The sequence below is a fragment of the Salminus brasiliensis genome, chromosome 14 (assembly GCF_030463535.1).
Source record: "Salminus brasiliensis chromosome 14, fSalBra1.hap2, whole genome shotgun sequence".
Lineage (NCBI taxonomy): Eukaryota > Metazoa > Chordata > Actinopteri > Characiformes > Bryconidae > Salminus > Salminus brasiliensis.
Genome location: NC_132891.1, coordinates 3,444,433 through 3,468,948, shown reverse-complemented (window position 1 = coordinate 3,468,948; position 24,516 = coordinate 3,444,433). Strand labels below are relative to the sequence as shown.

General features: G+C 44.0%; 2 protein-coding genes across 2 annotated transcripts; one reads left to right on the top strand and one right to left on the bottom strand.

Annotated features, from left to right (window-relative positions):
• Window positions 1–1,517: 1,517 nt before the first annotated feature.
• On the bottom strand, window positions 1,518–7,042 carry spata2 (spermatogenesis associated 2). Its single transcript, XM_072697014.1, has 3 exons — window positions 6,969–7,042; window positions 4,931–5,727; window positions 1,518–3,536 (listed from the first exon to the last, which is right to left on the bottom strand). The coding sequence occupies exons 2-3, from the start codon at window positions 5,273–5,275 to the stop codon at window positions 2,214–2,216; spliced, it is 1,668 nt and encodes a 555-aa protein (XP_072553115.1). The 5' UTR covers window positions 5,276–5,727; window positions 6,969–7,042; the 3' UTR covers window positions 1,518–2,213.
• A 2,596-nt stretch (window positions 7,043–9,638) lies between these two features.
• rnf114 (ring finger protein 114) lies at window positions 9,639–21,911 on the top strand. The gene is made up of 6 exons (XM_072697082.1): window positions 9,639–9,944; window positions 10,767–10,917; window positions 13,862–13,968; window positions 14,107–14,221; window positions 15,088–15,195; window positions 17,993–21,911. Exons 1-6 carry the CDS (start codon window positions 9,811–9,813, stop codon window positions 18,056–18,058), a joined length of 681 nt encoding a protein of 226 aa, XP_072553183.1. The 5' UTR covers window positions 9,639–9,810; the 3' UTR covers window positions 18,059–21,911.
• The last annotated feature ends 2,605 nt before the right edge of the window (window positions 21,912–24,516 follow it).

Sequence of the window (24,516 nt, the reverse complement as noted above, 5' to 3'; positions counted from 1 at the left end):
GACGACCTGAACCTCTGGGGCAGATAAACTACATGAACCTATTGGCACCATGCTGCCCAATGCCAGGTGTAGGCTAGAGGGGTATAAAGCCCCCCATCAGCATTGAGCTGTGGAGCAGTGGAAGAACGGAGTTCTCTGGAATGATAGATGGTGGTGGAGCTCCATCCAACACTTTTGGGATGAGCTGGGGAGTCGAAGATCATTCTTGTTGCTAAATGCAATCAAATCCTTACAGTCATGCTTCTTTAGTATCTAGCAGAAAGCCTTCTTCCCTGGACAGCAGAGACGGAACAGAAGCAACAGAAGCAGGATAACAGGTATTTTTAATACCCTTGTTTCGGAAGAAATAAAGAATGAGCAGGTGTCCCAATACTTTTGTCCAAATTATGTACTTTGGATAAACTGCTTTTTAAACGTTTTCCAGTTTTTAGGGATAAAAAATACTGAAGAATATGAGTAGTATCGATACTGAAAGGTTTCTCAACAATAATGGACAACTGGTGGACCTCTGCTTTTAGCAACATTGCAGCTATTTTGATTGAAGCATTCCTTTGGTTTACCTGCCTGAGAAATCCTGCTTTGTGAATTGGACTCTGACCCTCACCTGATAACAGAAACGCAAACAGCTGACTTCATGAATGCTAATTCAAACCCAGAACACACCTTAGGCCAGACAACGGCATTTCCGACCAGAATTAATGCATGTAAACCGTTCGGTATTCTAAAGAACTGGGACATGGGGATATATATACGTCGGTCGCACAGGCCGAGGTGGAGTGTGCTTGGGAGCAGGAAAACTGGGTTGGAGGCCAGACCAACAAAACCATGTGAACATATGACTGGCGTTGATCGAGCAGCAGGCTGGTGAATATGATTAGCAGTGTTGAGAGTCTACTCGCTTACACCCTGATCCCACCGATTGATCTGAGTCACGGCGTAGCGGCACACCAGTCACCTGATACTTATGACAATCGAGGGCTGGCGACTAATCCGAGGTGTAGGTTAAAAAAAAAAAAAAGAGAGAGAGAGAGAGCTCTGCGTTCACTACACTAGAGTTAAGAGAGTTACAGTGTGGCGTAACAAGCATAATTAAACATGTCCGAAACAGCAGTTTTTAAAGCTTTACAGCGAGAACGAAATGAGCCGGCACACAGATACAGGTACGATAGCTTAAGTCCGAGAACCTGGGCCGAACAGCCACGCAACGCGAAACAGCGTTTCCATTAGGTGTAAGGGGAAATTATTTTTTAAAAGGGTAATAGGACGGCACTGCACTGAACAGAACACTGCCAGCCAATCGCAGGACAAGCTACGCTGTAACCCAATCAATGCAATCAGGGTGTAAACATCTCAGCCTGATTTCCCTCACATGAAGCGACTCTTAATGGGACAGCCGGCGACATTTGTTGTTCTCATCTGCGCGTTCAATCTAGCGTCTTCATCGTCAACTAGGATTTTTTTTCTGATGCAAATTCACCACTGAAGAAAACCCCAGCTCCCCAGAAACCCACCCCACCCTTTGAACAGTCTCACACAGATCTATAGAATTATGATTGAAAATATATACTATTGAATTCCAGTGTATTTCTTTTTTTTTCTCCTTTGTTTCAGTTGTTCAAGCTCGAAAACGTCCTCTGTGCGCAATTTATTTCCAGAGAGAGGTCTTTGCACGACAACTGCATGGACAGAGTCCTGTACGTTGCATATGTTATTTCTTTTTTTTTTTGCCCCCCCCCAATATCCCACCTTAGTCACTTCCGTCGATCAAGCCTGGACGGATTGGTTCAGGCTTTCCGCCTTGTTGTTGATGTTCTTCTTCTTCTCTCCAATCTTAATAAAGTCAAGGCAGGTTAAAAGAGTGGGAAGAACTACAAGATCACATGACTGGACAACAGAGAGAGAGAGAGAGAGATAGGGAGAGGGAGAGAGAGAGAGAGAGAGAGAGAGAGAGAGAGAGAGAGAGAAAAAAGTAAGGGAGGGTTGGAAGAGGGCTGAAAAAGAACCAGAAAAGAAATTTAAGAGTACAGCCTGAATTTCTACAAGGCAGCGAAATGGACCGATGGAGGAGAGATGACCAGATGACCGGATGACTCGGCGAGGAAGATTGCATTCCAGAGTCGATATGAGAAACATCTGATAGAGAGAGAAAGAAAAGGTCAGTCAGTCAGTCCGCGTTCGACCTCCGCAGGCATGCGCAGCGACGCCTGCCATGCCTATCGGTACACCAGGTGAGATATGGTGCTGGATTTGTAGTTGAGCTGGTGGTTGGGCACGAAGTTGTGGTGCAGGCTCTTGCGCGTGCACATGTCGCTGGCGTACAGGCTCATGCACGAGTCGCACGACACCTTGGAGCAATTTATGCAGGTGTGAGACGCCCCCGGCTTGTTGCAGAAGCCGCAACGGGACCCGCCGGCGCTGAGGCGCTCGCCTCCGGTGGGGCTGGGGGCACTCAGGGTCAAGGGCTTGCTGGGGAACAGCTTGGTGCTGATCATAGGCTTGTCCAGAAGCGGGGAATGGGAGTGGGAATGGGGCAGAGGGTGCGGGTGCGGATGCGGGTGTGGGTGCGGATGAGGGTGGGGGTGGGTGTGAGAGTGGGCCGAGCTGGAATAGACCGACAGCTTCTCCTTCACAGGCATGTAGCCGTCCAGAGGACGGGAGGTTTTTGGGTAGTCCTGGAAGCCGCAGCACGGCGACGGGTCCACGGCGTGGCAGGACGGACACAGGATCATGTCGCATCTCTGGCAGGACGACAGAGTCGAGCAGCCCAACCCGCAGCCTTGGCACTTCATCCCGTGGCTTTTTATCGCCCAGCCATCCCTTGCTTCGCGGCTCGGCGGCCTGGATGGCGTCTGGCGGCCTCCTAGGCCACGTTCGGTGTACAGATCGATTTCGTCCAGAGAAGAGAGATGGTACGGGTAAGGCTCAGACGGAGGAGACTGGATAGGATAGAAGTCGGCCACCGGACTGTGCGAAGACGGACCTGCTGCAGGATGAAGCGAGGTCCCGGGACGGATGATTTCGTCCTTCAGGTCCTCCTCGGCGTCCACAAACAGCGGCTCCTTGCGCAGGCTCAGCGAGGTCTTTAGAACGGGCTTGCTGGCTTGGTGCCAGTGTCCCGCGCTATCCGTCACGTCCACGGATTTCGACGGCCGACCGCTCCGCCTCAAATGGGCACGGTCGATATCCAAAGGCCGCACCGACAAGCGAGTCATGTCTCCGGTCATGCTGTCCCGCCTCCGGAGGGCGTCGGCACAGCCCGCTGCATCTTCTCTGGTGCTCCTCCTCACCTCCACGGCCTCCAGCTCTGAAGCCGTGCCCCTGGACAGAGCCACCACCTCCCCCAGCAGACGGCACTCGGCCTGAGCCAGCAGCAGCTCGAAGGCCAGTTGCCGCAGGTGTGGAGATCCGCCAGGGTGCTCACGGACGATGTACTGAAGCTCCTGGTCTCGGGAGTAGCCCATGGAGCGAAGCAGAGAGCGCAGGTCTGTGTCGCAAATTGCAGATTGAAGCTGGTACACGTACGGCCCAGTGAAGGTCTGTGGAAGGCAAAGAGGTTGAGACTTTATGCTTTACGCAAACAGATAAACAGACAGACAGATTTTACAGGATTTACAAGTAGATCTCTAACACTGATATGAATGGGAGAGTTGAGCCAATATTGGAAGAAAATGCTGGATGGAAAATCAGATGGAAACCTATGGGGTTAAAGGGCAGGGGTGGGCAATTCCAAGTCCTGGAGGGTCTAAAAAACTTCCTGGAATTTTTTTTTTTTTTGCTTTTTCCTGCTCAAGAACACCTGATTCAACTCACCTTCCAGGTTTAGTAGGTTAGTGCAGGGAAATCAGCAAACTGTGCTGATCTGTTGCCCACCCCTGGGTTAGAGGGTTTGAGCAGGTAGCACATGATGGACAAAATACTGGATCAGCATTGACCAATAAAAAAAAGGGGGGTCAATAATAAGTTTCGGAAAATGAAAAGTGATATTTTTGTGGTATTTTTTCTTACTCATTATTACTTACTCTATATATATATATATATACATACATACAAACACACACATTTTATATTTTTATTATACTTGTGGGATTACCTATTCACCCTAGTGACTTGAATAATACTGATTAACAAAATGTGCGAATAGATGCAGACCAATTTTACATCTGATATAATATAATATAATAACATATAATATGATGTGTAATGTGAGGTATCCCTGAATAAATATATATAAATATATATATTTGTTTTTTTAATGTGTACATTCCAACTGTGTCATCTGACATAACGCAGAAACTCAGTTGTGTTATTAGTCAAGAAATAAATAAACACTAATAAATAAATTCAATAGAGCTGATCAATAAAAGACTTGCTCTCTGGTAGAGAGTGCAATGGGCGAGCTTGTCCAAAAAAAAGGGCACCAACGTGCCAGCATGGCAAGATTTTGGTTTGAAACCAGACAAAAGCAAAGAAGCACCAGATATTAACTGTGAAAAATATATATTTACTTATAAAATCAGCCATAACATTATAACCAGATGAATAACACTGATTATGACCTGGTTCTAGTGGCTCCTGTTGAACAGTGGACATATCAGGCAGCAAGTAAACAGTCACACAGTCAAACAGACACTTTAACGAGAACCCAACTGTGATGGACCAGAACATCTCCAAAGCATAAGGAAGACCCTGTGGGGTCTTGCAGGGCCAGGCGCGATCCGGAAAAGCCCCACCTCACGACTTACAGGACTTAAAGGATCTCCTGCTAACGTTGATCTTAGTGGCAGATACCACAGGACACCTTCCGAGGTCTTGTGGAGTCCATGGGGTCAGAGCTGTTGAGGGGAACCTACACAATGTCGGGCTGGTGGTTTTAATGTTATGGCTGAAACCCCAAATATTTCACAGTGTAAAGAGTGGTGTCTCAGCCTACCTTAATGCAGCGGAACTCCTTCTTCCAAGGAAACAGCAGTAGGTTGGTGCACACGGTTTCCAGGGTAGCAAAGGCGGTCTCCAGGGTGCGTAGGTTGCCGCCCCTCAGCGTCCGGAGTGAATTCTCCACGATGTCGTAAAAGCGGATCATGCGAAAACGGTGCCCCGGGTCAGGCTGATACGCCCCCAGCAAGGCTGTTGCCGTGGAGATGAGGGCCTCCTCACTCGTGCTCCCTTGACCTCCTCCTCCTCCTCCTCCTTCACCTCCGGCTCCACCTTCCTCGAGCCGCTTTTCCAGGGACGCCACATACCTCCGGAACAGGTCCTCTCGAAGCTTGGCATCCATTTGGTGGGAGTGGGCCGCTTTAGGCTGCGACTGTCTCTTCGGTCATCCCCCAGCCCGGGATCTCCCTCAGGCCATTTCAGAAACCTTCTGGCCACGGACAGCCAGGCAGAGCGGCGGGGAGGGGTATCAGTACGACACCATCATCCTCCAAATATATAACTTGGCACGAGAGGAGAGGAGATGTCAAAACGGTGGCCTGCTGGGGAGCCCGCCTCTCGGTTTAATTTAGGAGGCCGCTTTGCCTAGGGTTCATGTCTGGGCTGGTCGCTATCTCTGGGTGCCTCATTAGCCAAAATGCCCTGAAGGCTGCAGAACAGAACAGAACGGTAGGAAGGAAGGACAGGAAAATAAATAACAACAGCACAGTCTTCACCTTGTGTAAGGTTACTCGTAGGGTCCGGCGACTGCAGCCAATTCAAGGTCAGGCTTTGCAGAGGATGATGAACGCGACGCTGAAAAGAAAACCAAACAAATCAAGTTGAATATTGAGGAAAGGGCCTCCGGACTCGGTCTAGGCTGCAGCGTAATCAGCGTGGGCTTCTGCCCTTCGCAGTGTTGGCTATTAGTGCAGAGTAGGCACAAACACAAACCACAGCACATGCAACCGAGCATGCATTTCCCTCCCTGTGTTAAATACTGCTGGCTGATCCTACACCAGCTAATCCAGGATGCCTCCACCAGGAAGCCACCACCACCACCACCACCACCACCACCACTGTATACCAGGGTGTGCTGGTACACACCCACCCTGGTCCTGACCTCATTCAGCACGGAATAAAGGCATGCATTGACCCCTTTCCTCAATTCTATTCACTGTGGACGGCTGGCTAAACATGGCCATGGAGTGCCATGCAGTGATGCACACCGTGCTCACAGCCCCCCTCGTTTCAGGCTCGAGACTAGCTACATAAAAACTGACGATGCATGCATGCATCGTTACCGCGCGAGCAACCCTGCAGGTCTTCGTGGGGGGGTAACTAGATTTTGCATGTTTAACACGGAGGACAGGGCCAGCTGGAGCTGAATGCAACCGGTTTTCCTGCACACACACACACACGCACGCACACACGCCCTTTCCATCGCCGAGCCGCGCGCTCTCCATGCACTCAGCCCAGCATCTCTGCTCCTCCAAACGCAGTGAGCATAAACAGCACGCCTGGGACAACACACAGCACACTACGACAGCCTGCCATTGCAAAAAAATAAATAAATGACAACGACAGATACCCCAGCGAGCCGCGAGCTACAGCAAGCCTTTCCTCTCTGGCTATAATAATATGCGCATTGCTGCTAACGTTGAAGCCCTGTAATCGCTTAAAGGGTTAAAACTCTGCACTGCCCTCACGTCTCCGACCCTTTTTAAGTCTTCTATTCGCCTAGGAAATCGTTCACACCCAAAATAAGGTCTTAAACTGCAATAAATACACAATCCTGCCTCCCAAATCACTCCGTAAATCTCCCAGATTCAGAGACGCCCAGATCAGCCTGGGCTGTTAGCCTTAGCCACCGAAGCTAACGAAGCTAACCGGCTAACTGCCCAGCTTTTCTCGCAACACCGCCGACTCCCCGGCACTCTACCGCCGGCGTCGCCATTTCGACACGCTGTTAACATTTTCCGAGCCCGTATTTCACAATTTAAAGGCCTGTTCGTTGCTCATTTCGGACATTTTTGTCAGACGCCACCAGCGCTTACCTTCAACACACTGGAAATCCCCACCAATCGCTCTGCGCATGCGCGACGCCATCGGCTTCACACGTGTGAACGTGAAGACGCGCTGTCCGAATCGAGGGAATCGAGACACTTGAAATGATTCTGTTCAGTTGAGCGAGCTGAATCGAATCGAGCGCTACGCAGCGTTTGCGCCAGTGCTGGGTGAACGACACTGAAAGCAAACGAACGGATGGACAAATTAACGCGATGTATTAAATCGTAATGTTTAAAAGGAGCAAGTTTAAACTTGATTAAGCAGATTTGTTTAGTTTGAACCAGTTCTGAAAATAAATCGGTCGAACCGACTCACTAGGCAAGATGAATCGATTCGAGCGCGGTGTAAAATTGAAGTACTGGAGGCTTTAATAAAATGAAAATGATAATTATGTGTATATATTCGGCCTGTCGATACCCGATTTACTTCCCCTGCTCAACTCGTGCCGACCATGCGCGCACATGCGCAGTGCAAACTGAGCCAGGGACGCTGATTGGGGGCCTACAGATGATCAGATAGTTAGGCAGGAGGGGGCTTCATTCTAGATTAGCTTACATTAGCTGGCCGGCCAGACACCTGCTCCACTAACTGTTATAGAAAGCTATATAGAATATATTATATATTTTAAGCCGAAAAGCTCAGGATGTCTCAACACTGGTTGATGGCGCTGGCTCTCTGGCTACCCAAAGTCACACACTTGCTTACGCCGGCTAAACATGCTGACTCAGCCCTAGCCAGCGAGGACAAAGGGTGTAGAGGGAAGGCAGCTACACCACCAACATCCTACCCGAGGTGCATCCCCAAAAAGGAGGCCAATTTGCACTGTGCATGTGTGCGCATGCTCGGCACAAATCGGGCAACGGCGGCCCCCAGTATCGGCCACTTCCTCTTATCGCGCATTTCCGCTCTACCTCTTTGCCAATCGCTAGGAAGAAATCTAAAAAACGTGGGGCGTGGTACGTGGTTTAAGGCCATGTCACTATGACCAGAGGATTGCTGGTTCGAATCCCGGTCATGCTGCTAGCCGTCGGCAGCCAGGGCAGCACAGAGACAGACCAATCGGCCTTGCTCTGCCCACTCCACATCACTGGCCGCCACTGGCGTCGGCTGGCCGATGCATCGGAGCATTCCTTCCAGGTTGCGCCGCTGATGTTGCATCGGTGGCGGTTCGGAAAAATAGAGGTGTTGGCCGGCTGCACACGTGTCAGAGGGGGCATGTGTTGGCCTTCGCCCTCGCTAGTGTCGGGAGCATTGCATGCGAGAGGGGGAGAATTCGCAGGGGCTGGGTTATTCGCGATCCATATTGGGGAGAAAAAGGGTAAATAGTAATGGTCTAGGGCGGATATGCGCAATGCGGCCGTCGTTAGGGGACTTTATGTTATATTAATAATAAAATAAACGATAATATTTAAAAACTGAATCCCATCAAAGCGTAAAACGTCACATTATGATACAGTGAGAACAACATATTTGACTATGCTAACTCATAGCTGTTTTACATGCCTTGACCTCTTGACCTCCCCTCAGGGGAATCCCCGACCTTAGGGTAGGGGCTGTTCCGTTCCTGCGTTAGCTAAACGAAGGGTGGGCTGCGGGACAGAGTGGACACAGGGGTTGACGTTAAACTACACCATCCCTCCTGAAACACGGTCATTGCTCTGTTAGCTTGCTAGTCAGCTCTGCTACTTTGTTAGTTTAGGTAAATGCTAGCTAGCAACACCACGTAAACCAAAGATACACAAAAATAAATACTCTTTTTTTTTTTTTTAAATCTTTGAAAAAATAATTTTTACTGTTAAACCATTATTTTTTTCTTTAAATCAGTTTAAAATAATTAAACTAGTTCAAATCAAGTCCAGCTGAATCAAACTGAGAAGTGTGAACAACTACACCTGCCCTCCAATGCCTAAGGCCCCTGGATTGTGATCATATTGCTGCTAATGTTTTTCATTTCTCTACTTTTCCCACTTTTTATATTATTTGATTTACTCAATAATTGCTCTTTGGGTGTAACTGGGACCTTGAGTCAATTTTACAATTTACCACATGTGATGCGACTGACAATAAAGTCTCCTTTATCCTTTATACCCCTCTGGCCCATGCTTGCCGTTGGTCATGGTGACCTTATAGGCCCATGTGCAGCTGGTAGGCAGTGCTTTCCTATAGAGATTCTACCCCAATCTGCCATATCATTAAAACCACCTGCTTAATGTTACAACAAAGCCAGAACAGCTCTGACCCATCGAGACCTGAACTCTACAAGACCTCTAAAGGTGGCCTGTAGTATCTGGCACCAACACTGATGTTAGCAGCAGATCCTCCAAGTCCTGGAAGTTGTGATATGGGGCCGCTATGAACTACATTAATGAGCATTGAGTGATCATGACCCCAGGGGGTTCATGGGGGGTCCTGGTGGCCTGATGTTTTGGAAATGTTGAGAGCACAATTTGACCCTTCTCAAAGTGTCTCAGTGGTTTTAATCTTATGGCTTATTGATGTACAACTGAGCGTATCTGTCTGGTATAGGCCAGGGAGGGAGCCTAAGAAGTGTGGATTTTTTTTGTTGTTGTTGAGGATTGGTACACCGCCCCATCATGGCTGACACACACTGTGTAGTGCACTATTTCTCTGGAGTGCACTTCAGGGAGAGATTGTGAACACAGCCCAGTGATCGTGGTGGTGTGGCCGTAAACCCCCTCTCGTTTTTTTTTTTCCTCTTCCTCTTCCTCCTCCTCCTCCTCCTCCTCCTGCAGGTTCACATGGGTGTTACACTTTGGTCTCAGTGGTGAGAGATCCTCCAGCTCCGGGAGTTTTAGCGAAACTGTAGCCATGCTAGGAGCCTTTAGCCGGGCGCAACAACAGCCTCCCAAACCCAGCCAGGGGGACCGGGACACGATGGAGTTCGTATGCCCGGTGTGTCTGGAGATCTTTGACAGGCCGATGGTCACTCAGTGCGGACACACGTTAGTATCTGCTGTAAAAGTTTAGGTGGAGCTCAGCTCGCCGCCGCCGCCGCTGTTGTTGTTTGTCTGCTGCTGGAGTTTCAACTTCTCAGAGCAGGACAGTTCCGGCGGAAGTTGTTGTTCAGGCAGCTTTAGCGTGTTTTAAAGGGGTGATTTCGCTGTAAATCATCGCATGTGGAGAGAAATTCGAGGATTAATGCGAGAAATTGTAGCTTAATGATTTACTTTCAGTTTTGTTTTCCTTGCAGCGAGCAAGCGTAGCCATTTTGGAACACGGAATTATGGGAGTTGTAGTGCAAAGCGTATTTCTCACTGGTTTTCAACTTATTATTATTATTATTATTATTATTATTGTTATTGTTATAATTATTATGTATTTCTCTCTGTTTTTCACCTTTTTATTTTGATTTATTTATTATTATTATTGTTTCTGTTATTATTATTATTATTATTATTATATATTTCTTTGTTTTTCACCTTTTTATTTTTTATTTTGATTTAATTTATTATTATTATTATTATTGTTTCTGTTTATTATTATTATTATGTATTTATTTCTGTTTTTCACCTTTTTATTTTTTATTTTGATTTAATTTATTATTATTATTATTATTATTATTATTATTATGTATTTATTTCTGTTTTTCAGTTTTTTATTTCTCATTTGATATTATTATTATTATTATTATTATTATTATTATTTTAATTAAAGTCTTACTCTCCCAGCACAGATGTTGCACTGTTGCTATTATGTAATGTGTGTATTTTTATGTGGTCTAAAAATAAAATGGGTAATTTCTGACTCATTTGTGCTCTGAACAGATTCTGCCACCGTTGCCTTCAGGAGTGTCTGCGTCCTCAGAAGCCGGTGTGTGCCGTATGCAGAGCTGCTCTGGAGAAATGGACGAAGGCAGTTGATCTGGAGGCCTTAATCCACACCTCATCCAGACCATGCAAGGGCTGTGGAGTAGAGGTGTGTTTTGGCTGTGTGCTCTGATCATACACCTTTCGGAATGATTTTCCGAATGTACAAACCTCATGGCTGATTCCTGTTATTCACATAATCGATTTCTATGGGATGTCCATGAATAATAACTACAATATTATTATTATTATTATTATTATTAAGACATTTTTGACCAAAATATTATGCTTTATAAGAAAAAAAGAATTAAATAACAATATTATTATGTCATTAGTAGTAATTGCACATTCTAATATAGTATTGCTGTAAACAGTATGCGGAAATGTCAACAAGCCGATGAAATTCCCCTCACTGTCTTTAACCGTCCATCATGGAAAGTCCCGTCAGTGATCAGAACTCGACTGTGTTTATTTACTGTTTATATCTCTGTCCTACCTGCCGGTACCGTATGTTATTTAATATATGTATCACAACAGTTTTATGGCTTTAAAATTCAGTCCGGTGCAGATGTTTTAGTCCCCTAATCCCAATTTTCTAAATATTCTAAAAAGAGTTTTAACAGTAGAAGCTCCCGATCTCATCAGAACAGATAAAGCAGCTGAACATAAATCCAGTAAAAAGGAGAAACAAGAGCTTCTCATTCTGAAGAAAGAAAGTAGTGAGATCTTGTCGGTGAGCTAGTCTGAAGAACAGAGCTCGGTTCCTCCAGGGTTCTCCTGGACGCCCCCCAGTCCAGCCAGCATAGTGTGGAGGATGTGTTCAACTCCAGCAGCAGCAGCAGCAGCAGCAGCAGCAGCTCACCTGATGAGCTGATTTACCACCAAACCAGGTGTTGATCTGAGGAGAACTCTAAATAATACTAGACTCCATGAGAGAGGAGAACTTTGGAGATGTTCTAATGATGAACACAGTGATGGAGAACCACTTCCACCACTTTCTGTAGGAGTGTTATTATTAGTGTTTATTCTAATATCAGTGATTTACTGAGGGGATAAACACTTACTTAAGGTACTTAAGGTAGACGCTAAAGATGAACTTATGGACCAAGATCTTGTGCAGCATCCATCACATGCTCCTTCAATAATTTTCGAAGACCTGTTTTCTCAGGCTCTCGGCTCTTACCTGGACAGAATCTGGACCTGACACTAAGGCTAAGGTTAGCGGCGCAGGCCCTGTGATCTTGCACTCAGCTCTGTTCTGGGAAATATTGATCTAAAGATTAGCAGATCTGTTCCAGACGCCTCAAAGTCTGATCCGCTGAACGACCCCAGCGTACACTCTGTACAGACATGTGGAAAAAGGGGGTTATTTTACCAGTTTAATATTAATGTGAATGTAAATGACTCCAAAAGGGTCTTACAAGAACTGGTCTGCAGTGCATTGACACACTATATGGACGCTGGAGTGGTACTGTTGTATGCAAATGTTGAGACGCTGGACGCTGACTTGACTGATATTTCAGACCCATATTTGAGGTTGTTTTTACGGTTGGTGTGTAACTCCAGAAGGGCAGAATGTTCAGGTGACGCATTTTTCTGCATTCGGTGGTCTATCTCTCTACTCTCTGATGCAGATCCAGGTAGATTAATGCTGCATTCATCAAAACCTGCCTTTTTTTTGGCTTGCAGTGGTTTAGTCCTCATTTGGCTGTGTGGGTGAAGTAAAAGGTGGTGTTGTAAAGTTCTTTGGGTAGTTCTTTATTTTTAAAAGCTGATGTAGATGCTGGAAATTCAGCATTAAAGCAGCAGTATGTAACATTTTGACCTTAAAACTGCAGCTAACGACCTTTTTCTTTTTACAAGTGTTTTTATTCAGTTGAACAAGTCAGGGGCAGCTGCTCACACAAAGCTGTCTGTACAGCGCTGTGATTTACTGACAAAGAGGTTAAACAGTAATAATAATAATAATAATAATTATTATTATTATTATTATTATTATTGTTATTATTATTATATAATATGTGAATTACTAGGCCTATTGATCATACTGTAATTTGATAAGACTGGCTACTGCACATTTATTTACTGTGTTGAAGTGTTGTCCTACACTTGCTGACCCCTCTCACTGCGGTCAATCTTATCTGGATTAAGACCAAGGTTCAGGTTAGGATTAGGACCAGGGTTAAAGTTAAGGTTAGGATTAGGACCAGGGTTGAAGTTAGGGTTTGGGTTGAGGTTAAGGTTAGGATTAGGACCAGGGTTAAGGTTAGGGTTAGGGTTTGGGTTGAGGTTAAGGTTAGGTTTGGGTTGAGGTTAAGGTTAGGATTAGGACCAGGGTTAAAGTTAGGGTTTGGGTTGAGGTTAAAGTTAGGATTAGGACCAGGGTTAAGGTTAGGGTTTGGGTTGAGGTTAAGGTTAGGATTAGGACCAGGGTTAAATTTAGGGTTTGGGTTGAGGTTAAGGTTAGGATTAGGACCAGGGTTAAAGTTAGGGTTTGGGTTGAGGTTAAGGTTAGGATTAGGACCAGGGTTAAATTTAGGGTTTGGGTTGAGGTTAAGGTTAGGATTAGGACCAGGGTTAAGGTTAAGGTTTGGGTTGAGATTAAGGTTAGGATTAGGACCAGGGTTAAGGTTAGGGTTTGGGTTGAGGTTAAGGTTAGGATTAGGACCAGGGTTAAGGTTAAGGTTTGGGTTGAGATTAAGGTTAGGATTAGGACCAGGGTTAAATTTAGGGTTTGGGTTGAGGTTAAGGTTAGGATTAGGACCAGGGTTAAGGTTAAGGTTTGGGTTGAGATTAAGGTTAGGATTAGGACCAGGGTTAAGGTTAGGGTTTGGGTTGAGGTTAAGGTTAGGATTAGGACCAGGTTACCTCGTTTTGGTTCAGATTCACTCTTTTGCACTGAAGCATTGACGGATGCATCCCATACATTTTCATGTAATTGGATGGAAGAACTAATAAACATTGACTTTCAAATGGTCAATTATTATTATTATTATTATTATTATTATTAGTAGTAGTAGTAGTGTCTAATCTAGTGTTTTTCTCACTGGTAGGTTGTGCTGTCCAGGATGAGAGACCACACAGGGAGTTGCTCTAAATACCAGGACTACGTCCAAGAAGGCCTGAAAAACATCACAAAGAGCCAGCCAAATGCAGTCAGGTGATGGCCACACTCTCTGAATCGTGTGTGTATATATGTGTGTGTGTGTGTGTGTGTGTGTGTGTGTGTGTGTTATCAGAAACACTCCATTTGACCTGAGTTAAAGCCTGACTCTCTTGTGTCCTCCTTCTCCTTTAGCTCAGTGCCAAACCGCTACACGTTCACCTGCCCTTACTGCAGTCAACAGAACTTCGACCAGGACGGCCTGGTGGAGCACTGCACTTCCCAGCATGCCCGAGACCCGCGCCCAGTGGTGAGCTTTATTTTGGAGGGATAATCTCTGCGTCTTGGCCGATGTTATCTTCGTAAATGAAAAGAAGATCAGATGCAAATCCTGCATTTGAGCGGAAACCTTGTGAAAGTTAGCAGGCCTGAATTACGTGGTGTAAAAGTGTAAATTACATTCCACAGCTGTTGGGGGAGCAAAGAAAACCACTGAGATGCCAGTTGTTGGTTAAGGTCAGGATTAGGATCAGGGTAAGGGTTAGGTTGTGGGTTGAGGTTAAGGTTAGGATCAGGATTAGGACCAGGGTAAGGGTTAGGTTGTGGGTTGAGGTTAAGGTTAGGATCAGGATCAGGGTTAGGGTTAGGTTGTGGGTTGAGGTTAAGGTTAGGATCAGGATTAGGACCAGGGTAAGGGTTAGGTTGTGGGTAAGGTTTGGTTCAGGGTTAGGCTGTGGGTAAGGTTAGGATTAGGATCAGGGTTAGGGTTTGGTTGTGGTCTGAGGTTAAGGTTAGGATTTGGACCAGGGTTAGGTTGTGGGTAAGGCTGAGTTAGGTTTTGGGTTGAGGTTAAGGTTAGGATTAGGATTAGGACCAGGGTTAGGGTTAGGTTGTGGGTAAGGTTAGGGTCAGGATCAGGGTTAGGGTTAGGTTGTGGGTAAGGCTGGGTTAGGTTTTGGGTTGAGGTTAAGGTTAGGATTAGGATCAGGGTTAGGGTTAGGTTATGGGTAAGGTTAGCGTCAGGATCAGGGTTAGGATTAGGTTGTGGGTAAGGTTAGGGTCAGGGTTAGGGTTAGGTTGTGGGTAAGGTTAGGGTCAGGGTTAGGGTTAGGGTTAGGGTTTAGGTTTTGGCTTGAGGTGTGGAGAGTCTCACTGTATATGCGTGTGTGTCCACAGGTGTGTCCTATCTGCGCCTCCATGCCCTGGGGAGATCCCAACTACAAAAGCAGTGACTTCTTCCAGCATCTCAAAATAAGGCACACTTTCTCCTATGACACATTTGTGGTAAGTGGGCGTGAAGAAGTGCTTCCATGGCCAGGGCAGTGTAATTAAGTAATCATTAAGTGTAATTAATAATCAGAGTGGCTCAGTGGTCTCATGTGCTACCACTAAGGCTCAGGGGTCACAAGGTCAAATCCTGAGCCAAGCCACTTTGCCGTCAGCAGCCAGAATCAGAGAAAGCACAACACTCTCCGGCCGAGTAGATGGCACTCTCTCCCCTCACCACCCTTAAAACGACACAGGCATCTGTTAGCTGGCGTGGTGGAGCTGGGGACCGGCACTTTCCTCCGAGTATGTTGGCTGCCTGTCAACCCCCCATCATATGACACCCCCAAAGTGGGAGGCTTTAGACAGTGGACCTCCTCCCACTTGATGAAAAGCAGCAGTTAGACCGTAGGGCCGATCTAGAGCTGTGAAATGACACTACATACAAACACAGCTCTGAGTAAATTTCCCTTCCCTTCTTCTTTCTCAGACTCAGACAGAAATGTACCCGGCTTCACAGCTCTAGAGTGGAGCGACTGTCTAACTGCCTACTGGTCAAGAGATTCAGGAGATTCAAAAGATTCAAAAGATTCAAATCCCATCAACACCGCAGCCCTCCATTGTCAGGAGTCTGAGGATAGGAAGACCTCCCACACTTGTGATGGGTAGAGGAGGCGGGGCTGTCTCTTTTGAAGGCAACCATATTCGCTATTAGTGTTGGACACAGGTGGAATTTGGCCTCCACCTTTAAACCCAGCCAGTGAGCACAGTTGAGCGGTGGGCAGCTATTGCTGTGAGACACGTGGAGCAAGGAGGGTGAAGGGCCTTGCTTAAGGGCCCAACAGTGGCAGCTTCCTGAGTCCGGGTATAGAACCCACAACCCTGTCATCAATAGCCCGGTGCTGTAACCGCTGACACACCACTTGCCTTACACAGTATTGAAGACGTTTCAGCTGCAGCTCATTTATTAGTGATTTTGAGGCTCAACTCAGTGCCGATTGTTGATTAAGCTGAGATGCAGAAGTAAAAAAAAAAATGGGGGTAAGGAGAACTTCTGGCTGAACTAAGCTGAGTTAACTCCGAAAATGCCCTGTAATCAGTTACTGCATCAGTGTAAAAAGAGGATGATGACGGCTGTGTAAAGATAGTAGGAGTGTTTCTGCCACATAAAACCTCTTCAGTGTTAAAATGAAGGTTAAAAGCTATAGAAACTTGTTTTTCTCACATTAGTCCCTGTCCGTGAGCGCGGTGGTGCAGCATTGATTTCCTGCTGTGAGGGTTCACCAGGTGGAGGTTGCTGACTGATGTTATCACTCGCTTTTTATACAGGAAGTAACCGTGACCAGATTGCCGGCAGCATTTTTAAGTAGGGTGGATAAATGGCATGTGCTTTCACTTCCTCATGCCGTTTGTTCAGACGCAGCTGACAGTGCAGTACGGCCGGCAGCCTCGGATCAATAGGCTACACTTCAGGTTAATGTAAACGACGCGACAGACCGGGCCACTTCAGGTCAAGCCGTTGGGCTGCGTGTCCATCAACCACTTCATGGTAGTAAAGTGGGGCTGGGGGTTATGAACTGGAGCTGTCACTATTGATTATGCTAGTGATCAATAACCTCCTGATTATTTTGATGATTAAAGGAGAAGTCTGCATAATTTAGTGTTTGAGATGTGAACAAAAGTCATTCAGTGTGAAGGTTGGTGTGAACCAGACGTCACCATGACAACACAACTATAGCCACTTTGTTTACTATCCAGACCCACCAGTGAACCTACTGAGCTTAGTATGTAATGTTGATGATGGTACAATCACTTGGCAAATCTTTTTGGGGTCTATTTTGCCTATATAACGTAAGAGTGTCTACCTGTAATGAACTCTATAAAACATTAGAATAAACCCAAATAATCATAAAGTCAATGGTCAGTGAGAGTGTCTACCTGTAATTCACTCTATATAACATTAGAACAAACCCAAATAAACAAAGTCAGTGGTCAGTGAGAGTGTCTACCTGTAATTCACTCTATATAACATTAGAACAAACCCAAATTAACAAAGTCAGTGGTCAGTGAGAGTGTCTACCTGTAATTAACTCTATATAACATTAGAATAAACCTAAATAAACATAAAGTCAGTGGTCAGTGAGAGTGTCTACCTGTAATTAACTCTACATAACATTAGAATAAACCCAAATAAACATAAAGTTAGTGGTCAGTGAGAGTGTCTACCTGTAATTAACTCTACATAACATTAGAATAAACCCAAATAAACATAAAGTCAGTGGTCAGTGAGAGTGTCTACCTGTAATTAACTCTATATAACCTCAGAATAAACCCAAATAAACATAAAGTCAGTGGTCAGTGAGAGTGTCTACCTGTAATTAACTCTATATAACATTAGAATAAACCTAAATAAACATAAAGTCAGTGGTCAGTGAGAGTGTCTACCTGTAATTAACTCTATATAACATCAGAATAAACCCAAATAAACATAAAGTCAGTGGTCAGTGAGAGTGTCTACCTGTAATTAACTCTATATAACCTCAGAATAAACCCAAATAAACATAAAGTCAGTGGTCAGTGAGAGTGTCTACCTGTAATTAACTCTATATAACCTCAGAATAAACCCAAATAAACATAAAGTCAGTGGTCAGTGAGAGTGTCTACCTGTAATTAACTCTATATAACATTAGAATAAACCCAAATAAACATAAAGTCAGTGGTCAGTGAGAGTGTCTACCTGTAAAACTAGAATAAACCCATAAATGTTTGGAGTGCTTTGCTTCTCTAACCCTCGTTGTCTCTGTGTGTTCTTCAGGATTACTCTACAGATGAGCAGGATATGATTGAAGCAGCCATTCAGCGCTCTCTCATGGACAAGTGAGGTGGATCACAGGGGGAATGGGGCAGGCTGGGCACAGCCGGCACGCAGCAGTAAATGATGTCTGATCAAAAAACAAACACATCTTGATCACGGGCAACGTGTCATATATGTCTTATTGTTTATAACTAGTTTCTTAAATAGTGAATGGTATACTGTGTATAATTACTTGCGTATTTTAAGCAATAATGTCAGTAAGCTTTGCACTGATACATCATTTCGAAAATTATAGAATAAATATCATACTTAACGTACTAAAATTATCTACCACTGAAAAAAAATCCAAGGTAATTCTATATTGCTTAAAATATTAATAAACAACACTAAAGAAATAAATTCTGAAAATAAATTTGCAGGTAAATAATGCATGTATTTCCGTCTGATAAGAACATTCATTTTTGAATAGATGTAATATATAGCTATATAACATTATACACTATAACATTTTATACATGTTGCTTAATTCCAGTTTTACAATACAATAACACTTGATATTATTGCTTAAAATATGTATTTAAAATATGTAAAAAAAAAATGCTTAAAAATAATAATAAATCTGGTAGTAAGTTTAATAGTCTTATTGATTTTTATAACAACTTCACAACAATTAATTCAATATATTCTTAAATTCAAGATGTTTTCAGTTGAGCAGATGTCATTCCTGCTGAGCAGTACAGTCTTCATAAATGGGATTTCTCAATAAATTCAAAATAAATTAAAAATGTGATCAAACATGTAACAGTAAGGTTGAAGGGCTGTTGCACCTCTTTATCAGAAGTACTTTGCCTTTAATATATTTAACCAAAGCTGCATATATACATATATGTGTGTGTGTGTGTGTGTGTGTGTGTGTAACATAGCAATTAACTAAAAGATATCTAGAGTTACGAGTATATGTAGAGGGAGGGAGAGAGGGGGAGGGCCCCCCAGCTGTGTTGGGATATTGTGCTGATGGACGGAGGGTGAGGGAAACTGCTGTGTCTGTAAATGTCTCAAATAAGGAGATAAACATGTTTACCCGTATTTCGACTGCACTCCTGCAGACGCCTTTACACTGGGGGTGTTCGTGTTTACTGTCTGTGTGTAGGCTGGTGGAGATGTGGGTTCACTGAAGTCTCGTTTAGGTCACGGCAGTGGGAAGTATGCCAGTGTCCCACTGTGTACGCTATATGTCCAAAAGTTTGTAGACACCTTCTCCTCCAGAGTTGCTTTTGATATTAAGGGTAATAATGGAGAGTATAGCAGTAATACAGCCTCTACTCCTCTGCAGGCTTCGATGGCATTCGGCCATGAGCGCATTAGTGAGGTCAGGTGAATTGTTATAGATCAGAAACTGCCACTTACAGACTAATCCTAGAGGTATTGGCTGGAGCTTCAGCAGCACTCTGCGGTGCTGCGGGGCTTTATACGCCTCTATCTCCCGGATGGCATTTAGCATTGGGGGTGGTGACTTTGGACGTATGCGTGGCTGCTCCAGGGCGTCCTGTTATACTGGCGATGCTTTTGCATGGCGATTAAATGCCTGTGTCAGTAAAGTAGCTTGGTAAAGTGTCCGGATACTTTTGTACATATAGTGTACTTTTGCCCACGCTGTGGATACTGTGGTGAGCGCAAAACAGTGAACCACCACCAGTGAAGCCAGTACAGCTTAAATATGGCCTAAAATGACAATATTGAAATATCACAAATCCCAATTTTACTGGAGTTGAAAATAAATTAAAGAATATAACTTAATTAATTAAAAACTTTAAGTAAAGAAAATATATATATTTTATTTATTTATTTATTTATTTATTTCCCTTCAGTTGACTTAATGTAGTTTTTGAGTCTTGGGGTTCTCAATAAATAAATAACTATAAAAAATCCAACATATGGCTTTTTAACATTTATTCTTCAATCTAAAAATAAATGCAATTCAGTGATATCAAAAAAGAACAAATTACCCCATATATAACATTTAGTTCTCAATAAATCTATAACATTTATTTCTCAATAAATAAATAAATGCAATATCTAATAAAATAAAATAATAGATTACAAAATTTTATCCAACAGGTAACATTTAAACATTTATGTTTTTTTTTGTAATTTTGTTAAATTCAGTAGTCCAATCTAACCAAACAATACATATATAATAAATTAATTGATAATTTATTTTTAATTCACCTTTAGCCATATGATTTAATTTCAGAAGCTGAGACAACATATTGACTTTATATAACTTTGAAATTATTTGTCAAAGCTGCACATTTCTGTTTACATTAAAGGCACTGATTAGTTCTCTGTGAAGCTTTTCTTTATTATTATTATTATTATTATTATTATTACTATGAAGCATAAAGTAATCCGGACGTGAGCTCCCTCTCAGTCAGTGTGTACCTGTCTGGGAATCTAGTACTCCAGTAGCTCTACTGGTTTCTCGCTCCTTACACAAACTCACCAGTACGCAGATTGAATTTCTGACCACTAGGGGTCAGTATTGCTCCATCTGTTCAGCATTATGTCCCCTGTGCTGTTTGCTCTGGGTTCTGCTGTGCTTGAATCACTGTGCTTGTGATGAAACTGTCAGTCAGCTCACCTATGTAATTTAGGTACGGGGGAATTTGATGTGGCCCTTTATCTTTTTATTTTTATTATTATTTTGTAATAGTTCAGTTTAAAAGGAGCACCATGAGCAAAACACTCCAAGTGTGTTTTTCTTAGTTCTTTTTTATTGTGATAATCACTATAGAAGTTTATGTTATACAGATTTTTCCCAATTCTTACTTTCGATACTTTAAAATGACACTTTTTTTTTTTATTACATGTCATTACTCTATTTGGCTGGTTTTTTTGCAGCTTGTAAAATTACAATTAAATATGCTTATTACCAAAATAAAAGCAAAGCCAACTGATTAAATTTTCAATTATATGCAACAGAACCTCAAATTAATTAGAATTAGTTGTTAGAAATGTGAACTGTGTAAATACTGAGGAGCTAATGTTGGTTCATTCTGGTGTGTGTAGCTACAGTAGACAGTAGTAAGAGTTGGCAAATGTACATTATTAATGTAACATTATTATTATTAATAATAATAATAATAATAATAATAATTATAGAGTTTCTGTGAGTTTCTGTGGCTGTCGAGCGAAAAACCTCAAAATTTTACAGGAGAAGGGAAAAACCACCTGAACCTTCAATGAAAGTCAATGTACAAATATTTTTCTCCAAGTCATTTTAGAGCATTTCTATTGGTCCATTTATCATAAAATTCTGGCACAATGTTAAGCTCAGCTTTCTGATTTAAATTATGGCAAAAAGTGAAAAATGATGTATATATTGATGTATATATTCCATTATAGCAATAAATGCCCTGGTCTCCAGGTAAAATACAGTAATTAATAAATAAAGCCCACTAAGACTGTGCCCTAAACACAGTAAGTAAGCCAAGTAATGGACATTTAGTGGTGTTTACTTGCAGAATTGGGTATGTATTTGGGACAGGGCAGGTTTTCAGTTGTAGTGAAACCCCACAGTATCCACACTGTTTACTGTAGTAGATTTTCTAGTGTCATAAAGGATCACAAGGGGCTTGATAATAAGTCGACGGAAGTGTTGTGCTATACTCACGATGTGTCAGTGCCCTTAGGTCCACCCAAAGCCCTCCTTAGAGCATGTATTTCAGCAATATGGCAATAAAACCTCGGATCATCTCTTTCCCATCCCCAATATCCGTGTCTGTACAGAAACGGGACGTCCCGACAAAGCACAAACAGTTCAGTTAACCGCGGTCAAAAGTGTGTATGTGTGTGTATATGTGTGTGTGTGTTGTATAGCATCAAAAACCTGTTAAATAAAGCTTTTAATGATGCAGAATGGTCTAAGTCGTATTATCTATCAAATGCAACTGGAATATTGAATTCTCCGAGCTCGTATCGTCACACCCCCATCTGACCATTCCTCACGTTAAGTCCCCGCTTTGATTTGATTATCTCGCGCCGTCCTTTTCTCATTTATCTTGGTTTCTTTACGGCAGAAACCTCTCCTTCTCTCTCTCCTTCTCTTTCCCTCTACCTCCCTCCCTCGCTCGCTCGCTGGCTCGCTCTCCCTCCCTGCTGCTGTTTGTCATTTCCTCTCTTTGCAGCTGCCAGGTCTGATGGCTAAAGGTGCTAAATCCTGATAAATTAAAGCTCTTTAATTATTTAAACACTGGACCCTGAAATCAGTCGGAGTGATTTATACCTCCGTATGGGACACTGAAAGGGAGGAGGCGGTCTGTGTGTGGGGGGCCTGTGTGTGGGTGTGAGACACGTCACACACCGAGCACTGATACCGTACACATGGTATAAGGGTCAGTACTTAAGTCTGAGTGAGGTTAAAGGGACAGTTCAGTGAAAAGGCGCGGTCACTGTGGTCAGAGGGTTGCTGGTTCGAATCCCGATTACGGTGCTAGAAGCCCTGAGAGAGCGCAATAGGCCTTGCTCTCTCCAGGGTGGGTAGATGGCGCTAGAGAGTCCGTCACCCCCAACATCACAGTAGTGCGGTGGTGGCCTTTACTGGCATCTGCTAGCTGGTACGCCGGTTGGTTGCCTGGTGGCATCGCATTGGCAGCGATTTGAAAAAGAGGTGTGGCTCTTTTTCGGAGGGGGCAAGTGTTGGTCTCACCCTCACTGGTGTCGGGGGCAGTGTATGTGATGGAGGAGGGGGGTTGGGGTGAAAATCTGAGTAACTGGCGACCTAAATTAGTGAGAAAACGGGTAAAATTAGAAAAAATAATAGAAAAAAATATTTAAAAAATGAGGACACCCCATAAAAACATCTGGACGTTTGATCTTCATGTGATCAGCACTGAGAGATGATGGTAATCTAACTAAACTCACACACCTGAAGAAATGTCTTTAATCATTGTTTATAAAATAGAATTAATAGAAATGTCACTTTTATTTCCCACATTTATTACTACTACTACTGTAGATGTGTAGAATTAGAACCAGGTCCAGAACATCAGCTGCAGATGATCAGAACATGGTTTGAAAGGATTCTGGAGGAGCCGGTCTTATTCAACACCTGTATGAAAGCCCATACTTCCCAACTTTACCACATTATTGCATCAGTTCTATAGGCCCTATAATAGAACCCTGTAGGACGCCACAGAATCCTGCTCGGTTCAGCTGAACAGCTAAAGGGTTAAACCTCAGACGTTTAGTCTGGTCTGCTCTTGATGGTTGTTGAAGTGAGTGGTGAAGAAGATGATCACCATCATGGCCAGATCCAGAGAGCTCTCTGAGGCCTTTAGTAAGAAGGTTGGAAATGCAGGACAGTCTGGGAAGGGGGGTTGGCTTGTTTTCAGCTCGGTTTGGGTTCTCCTGGATGTTCCTTTGAAGGAGAACCAGCAGTGTTTGAGGTTCCTGGTTTGTCACATGCCAAGATAAACGCAGATCTCCATTCGAGGGCACTTTCCTAGGGCTTAAGGGCTGGGTCTTATATTCGTAGTAAGATCTGAGATTTGAGGGATTTGTCTTTGACTGTCAAGCCCTTTATTATTTTTTCTTGGTTAGTCGTTAACCCTCTTTATGCAGTGTGATCTGGCTGTTTAGTTTGTTTAGCGTTTGTTTGTGAACTGAATGTATGATGAAACGCCCCGCCGGTCCTGTAGCTCTTGCCCGGCTTTATTTACTCTCTCCACTGGGACAGAGGCTGCGTTTCTCTTTCCTCTCCTGCTGTATTTCTGCTGTAGTAATTAGTTAAGCGACGCTGATCAGGCCTCTCGCCTCGGTGCAAGAGTAAAATCCTCCAACCTTCTTGATGTTGTGATTTTGCCATGTTTTTGCCCCCCCCCCCCATCCCTCCCTCCCCTTTCTTCTTTCCTGATTCCCTTCTTCTTCTTTAACGCTCCTGGCGGCTTGGAAAGTTGGTTGAGGGAGCTGCTAACACAAAACGCTGTAGCGCTCCCAGGCAGGAAGGAAGTGGTCCTTGCTTTCCTCCTCGTTTTCTTCCTCTCTTTTGTTGGTGACAGTAGCGGCGGTGGTTGGGAACGGGTGGTGGGGTGGTGGGGTGGTGGGGGAGTGAACATATTGAATAAAAATTTCATAAAGTTCAGCGTGTCGTTTCTTTGATGAGCGAATTAGAAAGTCTGTAGAGTCTCGCGGCTGTGTAGAGGCAGTAATTACCGCTACACGTCCCTCCGGGAAGCCCGCTCTGCCGAGCAGAAGTATGTCACGACTAGACTAGACTTCTACTCTCCTTTTTTTCTCCCCCCCCACCTCCCTTTCTTGTGTTTCCCAGTCATTTCCACACATTTCACTCATATGGTCGGTGCTGAGGAGTCCAGCTCAGGTCCTGGGGGGGCTTTAGTTCTTTAGCAGAGGTTGAATGTGAATTTATTGCCCTCACACACCAACACACACCAACATAGAGCTAATTACTGGGTTTAGCAGGTATGTTAGAGGAGGTAAAGCGCTTACAGCGCTGGTTCCCAACC

Bases quoted from the DNA above. Each gene is read 5' to 3' on its own strand.
- rnf114 (XM_072697082.1), top strand. From the start codon at position 9,811: ATGCTAGGAGCCTTTAGCCGGGCGCAACAACAGCCTCCCAAACCCAGC. The intron at 9,945-10,766 runs GTTAGTATCTGC...TGCTCTGAACAG, and splicing joins GTCACTCAGTGCGGACACAC to ATTCTGCCACCGTTGCCTTC. The intron at 10,918-13,861 runs GTGTGTTTTGGC...TCTCACTGGTAG, and splicing joins GCAAGGGCTGTGGAGTAGAG to GTTGTGCTGTCCAGGATGAG.
- spata2 (XM_072697014.1), bottom strand. From the start codon at position 5,275: ATGGATGCCAAGCTTCGAGAGGACCTGTTCCGGAGGTATGTGGCGTCC. The intron at 3,537-4,930 runs GTAGGCTGAGAC...TGCCTTCCACAG, and splicing joins AGGAGTTCCGCTGCATTAAG to ACCTTCACTGGGCCGTACGT.